Source organism: Cebus imitator, unplaced genomic scaffold (genome assembly GCF_001604975.1).
Source record: "Cebus imitator isolate Cc_AM_T3 unplaced genomic scaffold, Cebus_imitator-1.0 Scaffold266, whole genome shotgun sequence".
Taxonomy (NCBI): Eukaryota; Metazoa; Chordata; class Mammalia; order Primates; family Cebidae; genus Cebus; species Cebus imitator.
The window spans coordinates 1,174,146-1,185,280 of record NW_016107581.1 but is presented as its reverse complement, the minus strand read 5'-3'; the positions used below and the strand labels follow the sequence as shown (position 1 = coordinate 1,185,280).

The following is an 11,135-nucleotide window of genomic DNA, read 5'->3' as shown; positions in this document are numbered from 1 at the left end:
TTTTTTTTCTGAGATGGAGTCTCTGTCTGTCACCAGGCTGGAGTGCAGTGGTGCGATCTCAGCTCACTGCAACCTCCACCTCCCCGGCTCAAGTGATTCTCTTGCCTCAGCCTCCCAAGTAGCTGGGACCACAGGCTCGGGCCACCACGCCCAGCTAATTTTTTTGTATTTTTAGTAGAGATGAGGTTTCACCATGTTGGCCAGGATGGTCTCAATCTCTTGACCTCGTTGTCTGCCTGCCTCAGCCTCCCAAACTGCTGGGATTGCAGGCGTGAGCCACTACCCCCAGCTGATTTTTTCTTTTTTTTGAGACAAAGGTCTCACTATGTTGTCCAGGCTGGTCTTGAAACCCTGGGCTCAAGTGATTCTCCCTCCTCAGCCTTCCAAAGTGCTGGGATTACAGGTGTGAGCCACTACCCCCAGCTGATTTTTTCTTTTTTTTGAGACAAAGGTCTCACTATGTTGTCCAGGCTGGTCTTGAAACCCTGGGCTCAAGTGATTCTCCCTCCTCAGCCTTCCAAAGTGCTGGGATTACAGGTGTGAGCCACTACCCCCAGCTGATTTTTTCTTTTTTTTGAGACAAAGGTCTCACTATGTTGTCCAGGCTGGTCTTGAAACCCTGGGCTCAAGTGATTCTCCCTCCTCAGCCTTCCAAAGTGCTGGGATTACAGGTGTGAGCCACTACCCCCAGCTGATTTTTTCTTTTTTTTGAGACAAAGGTCTCACTATGTTGTCCAGGCTGGTCTTGAAACCCTGGGCTCAAGTGATTCTCCCTCCTCAGCCTTCCAAAGTGCTGGGATTACAGGTGTGAGCCACTACCCCCAGCTGATTTTTTCTTTTTTTTGAGACAAAGGTCTCACTATGTTGTCCAGGCTGGTCTTGAAACCCTGGGCTCAAGTGATTCTCCCTCCTCAGCCTTCCAAAGTGCTGGGATTACAGGTGTGAGCCACTACCCCCAGCTGATTTTTTCTTTTTTTTGAGACAAAGGTCTCACTATGTTGTCCAGGCTGGTCTTGAAACCCTGGGCTCAAGTGATTCTCCCTCCTCAGCCTTCCAAAGTGCTGGGATTACAGGCGTGAGCCACCGTGCTCAGCCTTGATTATTTTTTAATCTCGTTTTCTTAGAAAATCAGAACCGTCAGTGGCAGATTCTGCACAACACACGTTCCAGTCTCAGAAGTTTTATCCTCTCAAGTGTTCCAGTCCTAGGATCTTGGAAATCAAATAACTGTCGGAATATCACAGTTGGAAGCACAGAACATTAGAGGAATGTTAGAAACATGCACTTTTAGGACTCTAGAAGTGCAGACTTAGAATCATTCATCTTACGCAGGCAAATTCACTGTGCCTCAGCTTCCTCATCTGTAAAATAAGGATGATAATGGTACATCTGTCTCATAGATCATGCAGAAGATTAAACAAATGTAAAGCACTTAAGGCTGCGTCTGGCATCTGAGTGTTAGCTACTGTTACTGAGGCTTCATCTTTTGTTTTTGTTTTTGTTTTAGATGGAGTTTTGCTCTTCTTACCCAAGCTGGAGTGCACTGGCACTCCAGGGTTCATGCAATTCTCCTGCCTCAGCCTCCTGAGTAGCTGGGATGACAGGCAAGTACCACCACGCCTGGCTACTTTTGTATTTTTGGTAGAGATGGGGTTTCTCCATGTTGGTCAGGCTGGTCTTGAACTCCTGACCTCAGGTGATCCGCCTGCCTTGGCCTCCCAAAGTGCTGGGATTACAGGCATGAGCAGCCATGCCCAGCTGAGGCTTCATCTTAGAATCAACTCATCTTTGCTATTTACAAATAAGGAAGGAAGCTCAGAGGCTCTCGGGCCCTGGCAGCCATTCAAAGGGATCCATGGCAGGGCGTGGTGAATCACGCTTGTAATCCCAGCACTTTGGGAGGCTGATGCAGGAGGATGGTTTATGCCTGGGAATTCAAGATCAGCCTGGGCAACATAGTGAGACCCCGTGTCTGCCAACAATTTAGCCAGGCATGGTGGTATGCGCCTGTAGTCCCAGATACTCAGGAGGCTGAGGTGGGAGGATGGCTGGAGCCCAGTAGTTGGAGGGTGAAGTGAGCTGTGATTGTGCCATTGCATTCCAGCCTGGGTGACAGGGCAAGACCCTGTCTCAAAAACAAATCAGAGAGATCCAGGCTTCGTAAAAGCCACTCTGGACTCATAAGGGGAAAAGGCGCTGTAAGGTTGATGGAAAGGATGGAGAGGCAGACCCAGGGTCAGGGTTAGTAAGTTTATTTCAACCTGCCAAACCTCCGCCACAGCCGCAGGCAGTGAAGGCAGCAGCCTGGCTTACGGACTATGGGGGCTATATAGGGGATTTGCAGGTAGGCGGGTGCTATTCTAAGAAAAACCGCCTTTTGGTTCTCAGGGCCTGACATTCTGCTTAGTTGGGTCAACATCCTGGGTTCGAGAGCCGGGTGTGACCGCGGGTGTCCTGTTTACATGGCTTGAGGCTGTTTCTGTTAAGAGCTTGGCTTAGCAGGGGAGAATGGGGAGGGGGGTCTGTGGGCTTGCCTTGCTGTGACTCTAACAGGCGCAGAGAGGGAAGGCGCCACACACATGGTCACACAGCTGAACTCAGCTAGATCCTTGCGCAGAGCGTTGGAAAGGTGACAGGCCCTGGATCATCATAGCCCTCGGAGACCCGCTCTCCCCCACCCCACGCAGTGCCCGACCATCTGGGACAGGGGTTTCGGCGACCACAACCTGCCTGTTTCCTGAGCGTCCGCCAGGGGGCGCAGCGAGCCGCGAGACGGGGCCCGCGTGGGCGGGAAGAGCGCGCGGCCAGCGTGTCCCGGGGCGCCGTGGGTGTGGCTGGGTGTGAGTGCGCGGGACCTTGCGCGTGGGGCGAGCTGCACAGCTCTGGCCAAGAGTCCCTGGGGTGTGAGCACGCGCGCGCTCCTGGCAGCCCGTGTGAGCAAGATCCCCCCTCCCCACCAGGGGCCAGTGTGTCCCTGGCGTAACGCGTCTGGAGTTGTGTACCTACGTTGTGCAAGGGCACCGTGCCGGGCAGGGTGGGGGAGGGAGGGGCTGGTGGAGCACTTCGTGCCCGAACACACACACACATCGCGCGCGCCCCAGGGCTTGGTTCCCAGGCCCCCGCCGCGGGAGGTGGGAGGGAGGGATGTCCCGCGGGGAGGGCCCCAGAGTCACTTTTCTTCGGAAAATATGCCGGTCTGGCCCCCAGCCCAGGCCTGAGTCACCAGGCCTCGCCGCATTGAGTCACGAACTCCACCCCGCCGCTGAGAGCACGGAAGGGGGCCTCCCCCCTACCCCAAATCTTGCCCAGGTCTCTCCCCAGGGGAAGAACGGGCGATCACTGTTCCAAGCCAGCCAGCCTGCCACTTGGGAAGAAGCCTTGGTTTTATTCGCTCTTTGGGGACACTGGTCCATTCAGAGGCCCCTCCCAGCCACGGGGTGGGGGACAATAGTGGGCGTGGGAATCCCAGCGAGCATCCTGAAGGGGGCGTCGCCTCCATGTACAGTATTTTGCTCTTCCCCGGCTGTTCCATGGGGTCCCCTGCCAGGGTCAAGCACTAATACGTGGTGAAGACAGCAAACAGCGTCGGGTCCCTTTAGGAGTGGGGAGAGGGCTGTAGCACCAAGAAACCCCCTCCCTGGCCCACAACATCCCTGAAAAGTAGACTAAGATAAAGCCCCGGGGCCTTTCTATCTGGTAGGGGCTCCACTTAAATATGGACTGGCGGGGTGGCGCGGGCAGATAGGCTGTGGCCCAGCAATCCCTAAGTCCAGACCACCAGCTGTGCCAGGTTTCCAGGGGGCCAGGAGCCATGAACACGTGGGTGGAGGACGGAAATACCTCCAACGGGGTACAGCTGGGATGGAAGGGGCTTTTCTGCCTGCCGTAGGATCCTTTTTAAAGAAATGGGTGTGAAGCCGGGCGCAGTGGCTCATGTCTGTAATCCCAGCACTTTGGGAGGTTGAAGCGGATGGATTACCTGAGGTCAGGAGTTCGAGACCAGCCTGACCAACATGGTGAAACCCTGTCTCTACTAAAAATACAAAAATTAGCCAGGGTGGTGACTCGTGCCTGCAGTCCCAGCTACTCGGGAGGCTGAGGCACAAGAATGACTTGAACCCAGGAGGAGGAGGTTGCAGTGAGCCGAGATCTCACCACTGCACTCCAGCCTGGGTGGCAGAGTAAGACTCCGTCTCAAAAATAATAATAAAAAATAATAAACATAGGCTGGGCATGATGGCTCACACCTGTAATCCAAGCACTTTGGAGGCCAAGGCGGGCGGATCACCCGAGGTCAGGAGTTCAAGACCAGCCTGACCAACATGGTGAAACTCCATCTTTTAAATAATAATAATAATGATAAACATAAAGAAATGGGTGTGGGCTGGGCACAGTGGCTCATGTCTGTAGTCCCAGCACTTTGAAAGGTCAAGGAGGGTGGATCACCTGAGGTCAGGAGTTCAAGACCAGCCTGGCCAACATGATGAAACCCCATCCCTACTAAAAAAAAAAAAAAAAATTAGCAAACACTTGTAGTCCCAGCTACTTGGGAGGCTGAGGCAGGAGAACTGTTTGAACTCAAGAGGCAGAGGTTGCAGTGAGCCAAGATCGCAGCACTGCACTCCAGCCTGGGCGACAGTTCCAGACTCCCTCTCAAAAAAAAAGAAATAGAAAAGAAATGGCTGTGGACAGAATTGGGGGCTTTCCCAATTGGTTTAAGCAAGGGGAGGGGCTTCGGAGAGGCCCATCTGAGGAAACAGGAGGCTGTGTCTCCCCTCTGAGCCCCCCCATGGTCCCAAGACCTGAGGATGTGATGGAATGGGTTGGGCTTCTTGCCTGGCTGAGCAGGAGGCAGTGGAGCAGAAAGGGGTCTGTTTATCTGTTAGTCATTTCAACCATGGGGCTCCTCCCCTAGGGGTGGGGCTGGGGTCCTGCTAGGAATGAGTGTGTGTTTTTGTGACGGTGTAGGCGCCCTCTCCTGGGAATGTCAGCTTCCACAAGGGCACACGTATTTGTCTATTTTGTTCTCTATGGTAATGCCCAGTGCCTAGAACAGGGCTGGGCACATAGTAGGTGCTCAATAAATATCTGAATGAATAACGGATGAATGGATGTCTGCGCATGCTAGTGTCTGTGTGATGTGCCTAAGTGAACGTGAGGCTGGAGGTGTGAAGGGCGGACAGAGAAGTCTTGTCCCTCCCGTGGTCCCCTCTAAATGCTTCCACCGGGGTGCCTGGCGGTAGTGGGGAGGGAGACCCCCCGGTCCTTACAGCTGGGCAGGGAGGGCAGGGAGGGCATGTGTGAGCCAGGGCAAGGGTGTGCATGCGGCCGACTGGAGCTGGGAAGCCACAGCGGGGCCATGGGGGTGTGCACCGGCTCACTCAGCAGAGCCTTTGTGGCGCCGCTTGGAGGGTGGCACCAGGCGACGGGGCAGGTTGGTGGGCAGCCCGTGGCCCTCCAGCTTGGCCTCGATGAGGTGGCTGGCCAGCGCAAACTCCTCGTCATCCAGCATGCCGTCACGGTCGACGTCGCTCAGCTTCCAGATGCGCCCCAGCACCGAGTTGGGGAGCTTGGTCCCCACCATCCAGGTCTTGGCCTTGGAGCCGCTCAGCTTGCCGTCGGCAGGCGCCAGGTTGTAGAAGATCTCGTCGTACTTGGACTTGTCCTTGGTGACCACCCACTCGGCCTCGTCGTCCGAGCCCTCCTCGCCGTCCTCCATGGCCTCGTCGGGCCCCCTCTCCACGAACGGGCCCATGTGGGTGCCCTCGAAAGCGCCCCCCTGCACGCCCACCTCCGTGCTCTCCAGCTCCTCCTGCCGCAGCAGGGGCATCAGCTTGGCAATGTCGTGTGTCAGCATCTCATCCAGCGCCTCCAGCAGCTTCGGCTTCAGCGAGTGAAACTTGGTGAAGTCGTGCGCCATCAGCAGCTCCTGTGGTGGGGGACAGGGGCACCCAGAATTCAGGCAGTGCCCTCCCTGAGGCCCTCAAGCTGCAAGGTGGAACCAGGACACTGGGGAAGCGTGGGGTGGGGGGGCAGCTGTTGTGGGTTTTTTGTTGTTGTTGTTTGTTCCTTTTGAGACAGAGTCTTGCTTTGTCGCCCAGGCTGGAGTGCACTGGCGTGATCTCGGCTCACTGCAACCTCCGCCTTCCAGGTTCAAGTGATTCTCCTGCCTCAGCCTCCCAAGTAGCTGGGACTACAGGCATGTACCACCATGCCCAGCTAATTTTGTATTTTTAGTAGAGATGGGATTTCTCCACGTTGGTCAGGCTGGTCTCGAACTCCTGACTTCAGGCGATCTACCCACCTCGGCCTCCCAAAGTGCTGGGATTACAGGCGTGAGCCACCACGCCTAGCCTAATTTTTGTATTTTTAGTAGAGACGGGGTTTCCCCATGTTGGCCAGGCTGGTCTTGAACTCCTGACCTCAGGCGATTCGAACACCTCCCAAAGTGCTGGGATTACAAGCGTGAGCCACCGTGGCCGGCCTGTTTTTTGTTTTGTTTTGTTTCATTTTGTTTTGTCACCCAGGCTGGACTCTCCCAAGTAGCTGGGACCACAGGCAGACACCACCATGCCCAGCTAAGTGTTTAGTTATTTGTAGAGACAGGGTCTCGCTATGTTGCCCAGGCTGGTCTCAAACTCCTGGGCTCAAGCAATCCTCCCACCTTGGCCTCCCAAAGTGCTGGGATTGCAGGGTGAGCCACTGCCCCGGCCAGCGTAACAGATCTTTACTGACATGTGCAGAAGTACTGGAATATCTGACACCCTGTTCTGCCCTGGCATCCACCACTCAGAAGACACGTGGGCAACAAGGTCCCAGAGGCTTTCTCCTGTACCCCAGATTTACTGAAGGGTGGGAGGCTGGGGCCCTTACCAGCTGGCAGAGAAAGGTTTGCATATTCTCACATCAGATATGACCTTCTCAGAGCATCCCCACTGGCTGAGGACCCTAACTGCCCTCACCCAACTCCAGCTGCCCAGCCAGCATGCCCAACGTGAAAGTTAAAACAAACTCTGTACGTGTTAGTGGCTCACACCTGTAATCCCAGCACTTTGGGAGGTGAGGTGGGAGAATCACTTGAGCCCAGGAGTGCACGACCAGCCTGGGCAACATGGCAAAACCCTATTTCTTTTCCTTTTTTTTTTTTTTTTTTTTTTTTTTTTTTTTTTTTTGAGACTAGTTTCTCTCTGTTGCCCAGGCTGGAGTGCAATGGCGTGATCTCCACTCATTGCAATCTCCATCTCCAGGGTTCAAGCAATTCTCCTGCCTCAGCCTCCCAAGTAGCTGGGATTACAGGCACCTGCCACCACGCCCAGCTAATTTTCATATTTTTAGTAGAGATGGGGTTTCACCATGTTGGCCAGGCTGGTTTCGAACTCCTGACCTCAGATGATCCTCCTATCTCAGCCTCCAAAAGTGCTGGGATTATAGGAGTGAGCCACTGCATCTGGCCTGTGTTTTACTTATTTTAACTAATGTAAGTAAGCCCACGTGGCTAATGGCTGCCATCTTGAACAGGCGAATAGTAGAAGCTGCACGTGTAACCCGTGCTTGCCTCAGTGCACTTGGACTTAGTCATACCCTGGCTGCCAGCTAATCCAGGTTGCAACCTAGGAGCCCCACCCCTTCAGAGTCCTGATCAGCTGGCCTGTCTGCCTTGGCTCGGGAAATTCACAGAGGGCCGCGAAAGGAATCCACCTTTTGCAGGCAACTTAGAGTTGCCCGTTTGAGAAGCAGCATGACAAGACCACCCCTACAGCTGCTCTAGCACAAAGTGACTCTTGACCTCAGGTGATCCGCCTGCCTCAGCCTCCCACAGTGCCGGGATTACAGGCGTGAGCCACTGTGCCCAGCCGTATATATTTCAAATATTTATAAATATAAACATTTAAGTCTCTAAAAAATAAATAAATGAAAATAAACAGAAAGTGTTCTTAAAGCGACTGTACACTTTTCGGGCCAGGCACAGTGGCTCACGCCTGTAATCCCAGAACTTTGAGAGGCTGAGGCGGGCAGATCATGAGGTCAGGAGTTCAAGACCAGCCTGGCCAACATGGGGAAGCCCATCTCTACTAAAAATACAAAAATTAGCTGGATGTGGTTGCGCTCACCTGTAATCCCAGCTACTCGGGAGGCTGAGGCAGGGGAATAGCTTAAACCCGGGAGGGGGAGGCTGCAGTGAGCCGAGATCGCGCCACTGCACTATAGACTGAGTGACAGAGCGAGACTTTGTCTCAAAAAAAAGAGACACTGTACATTTTATTCCCCTTCCCAACTTCTTGCTGGCTGGAATGCAGACACAATGGCTGGAGCATTGACAGCCCTTTTGTACCATGAGGTTCCTTGCCTGGAGGCCAGGCATGGAAGACAAATAAAACAGAAGGGGACTAGATCCCTAGGTCTGTAAAGCACCAAAACAGTCCTGGACCACTTTCTGGGACTTTTATGGAGGAAAGAAAGAAAAAAGCCTCCATCTTAATTTAGCCACTGTTATTTTGGGTTTTCTCTTCACTCCCCTAGCCTGACTCATAAAACCATGCTCCCACGGAACTATTTGAGGGAGGTGCTTTCCAGAACCTGCCATCCATCCCTCCAGCTTTTGAGGTCCCATCTCAGAGCTTCCAGAAGCCAACCCCCACTACCCGCTCCAGGGCAGCTTCCCACCTGCATTTTCTGGCAATCCGGGAAGTCCCCGGGGGAGATGTGATGTTCCAGCTGAATCTTAGCAAAGATGACGGGCAGCTTGAGGATCAGCTGCTTCTTCTTGTTCTCCTTCCCAAACACAGAGGGCATCTCCTTCTTCAGGTAGCTGATGATATAAGCATGAACCTGCGGGAAGAGTGCCCACCTGAGCCTGCGTCAAGGTCCCCCCCGCGGGTGCTTGTTAAAACGCAGGTTGCCGGGGCTGGGTGCGGTGCCTAATGCCTGTAATCCCAGCACTTTGGGAGGCAGAGGCCGGTGGATCACAAGGTCAGGAGTTCAAGACCAGCCTGGCCAGCATGGTGAAACCCTGTCTCTATTATAAATGCAAAAAATTAGCTGGCCATGGTGGTGCGTGCCTGTATTCCCTGCCACTCAGGAGGCTGAGGCAGGAGAATCGCTTGGACCTGGAGACAGAGGTTGCAGTGAGCCAAGATCAGGGCACCACTGCACTCCAGCCTGGTGACAGAGCGAGACTCTGTCTCAAAAACAAAAAAAACCCCACAGGTTGCCGGCCCCACTCCCAGAGATTCCAATTCACTTGCTTTGGGCTGGGGTGTGAAAATTAGAATTTCTTTTCTTTTCTTTTTTATCTTTTGAGATGGAGTCTCGGTCTGTTGCCTAGGCTGGAGTGCAGTGGCGCAATCTCAGCTCACTGCAACCTCCACCTCCCAGGTTCAAGTGATTCTCCTGCCTCAGCCTCCCAGGCAGTGGGGATTAACAGATGTGCGCCACCACACCGGCCAATTTTTTTTAGAGGCCGGGTTGGTTTCTCCATGATGGCCAGGCTGAACTCCCCCACCATGGCCTCCCAAAGTGTTGGGATTACAGGCGGGAACCACAGTGCCCAGCTCTGGAAATCATTCTTTTTTTTTTTTTGAAACGGAGTTTCGCTCTTGTTACCCAGGCTGGAGTGCAATGGCGCGATCTCGGCTCACCGCAACCCCCGCCTCCCGGGTTCAGGCAATTCTCCTGCCTCAGCCTCCTGAGTGCTGGGATTACAGGCACGCACCACCATGCCCAGCTGATTTTTTGTATTTTTAGTAGAGACGGGGTTTCACCATGTTGACCAGGATGGTCTCGATCTCTTGACCTCGTGATCCAACCGCCTCGGCCTCCCAAAGTGCTGGGATTACAGGCTTGAGCCACCGCGCCCGGCCAGGAAATCATTCTTGATTCTTCCTCCTGTTTACCAGCCACATCCAACCTACCAATGAGTCCCCTTTGCCTCCTCCTTTATCTCTCCCTTACTTTTCTTTCCTTTTTCTTTTTGAGACAGGGTCTTGCTCTGTCACCCAGGCTGGAGTGCAGTGGCGCAAATAATGACTTGATTTATTGCCCTTCTCAATTTATTAACTTTCTCTACTCAAGAGGCTGAGATGGGAGGATCACGGAAGCCGGAGAGGTCAAGGCTGCAGTGAGCCATGATCGCACCACTGCACTCCAGCCTGGGTGACAGGGCAAGACCTTGTCTCAAAAAATGAGAAAGAGAAAAAAAAAAAAGCCCCAGAAGGGCTGGAAAATTGTCCGTTCCCTCCATCTCCAGCACTGGTACAATGCGTACAGAAAGCACTCAAGAAATATTTGTGGAATAAACCAATGAACTTGGGAATCTTAGAGACACAATATTTTTTTTTTTTTTTTTTTTTTTAGACGGAGTTTTACTCTTGTTGCCCAGGCTGGAGTGCAACGGAGCAATCTCAGCTCACTGCAACCTCTGCCTCCCGGGTTCAATCAATTCTCCTGCCTCAGCCTCCCATGTAGCTGGGATTACAGACATGCGCCACCGCGCCCAGCTAATTTTGTATTTTTAGTAGAGATGGGGTTTCTCCATGTTGATCAGGCCGGTCTGAAACTCCCAACCTCAGGTGATCTGCCCGCCTCAGCCTCCCAAAGTGCTGGGATTACAGGCGTGAGCTACCTTGCCCAGCCTATTTATTCATTTTTTTAGAGACAGATTCTCGCTCTGTCACCCAGGCTAGAGTGCAGTGGCGGCATCATAGCTCACTACAGCCTCAAACTCCTGGGCCCAAGTGATCCTCCCTCAGCCCCCGCAGTTAGATGGGACTATAGGCACGCACCACCATGCCCAGCTAATTTTTAAAACATTTTTGTAGAGACAGGTCTTGCTATGGTGCCCAGGCTGGTATGGAACTCCTGCCCTCAAGTGATCCTTCCACCTTGGCCTCCCAAAGTGTAGCGATTACAGGCATGAGCAATATTTAATTTTTGAGCTTCCTGTAAAGTACAGACATACCAATATTCATTATTCTGACCTGTTTATTTTTCAATAATTTATAAGATTGTGGGCCAGGCACGGTGGCTCACACCTGTAATCCCAGCACTTTGGGAAGCAAAGGTGGGCGGATCACCTGAGGTCAGGAGTTCCAGACCAGCCTGGCCAACATGGTGAAACCCTGTCTCTACTAAAAATA

The 11,135-nt window shown here is 53.2% G+C and overlaps 1 protein-coding gene across 1 annotated transcript in view; it reads right to left on the bottom strand.

The window, feature by feature from the left end:
• Positions 1-4,962: 4,962 nt before the first annotated feature.
• The window catches only part of EHD2 (EH domain containing 2), a 21,413-nt gene continuing 15,240 nt past the window's right edge, over positions 4,963-11,135 (bottom strand). Inside the window, exons 5-6 of the mRNA XM_017500428.2 lie at positions 8,665-8,829; positions 4,963-5,929 (exon numbers count right to left, since the gene is read on the bottom strand). Of these exons, the coding sequence (XP_017355917.1) occupies positions 5,378-5,929; positions 8,665-8,829 (717 nt within the window). The 3' untranslated portion in view covers positions 4,963-5,377. The remainder of the gene's footprint in view (positions 5,930-8,664; positions 8,830-11,135) is intronic.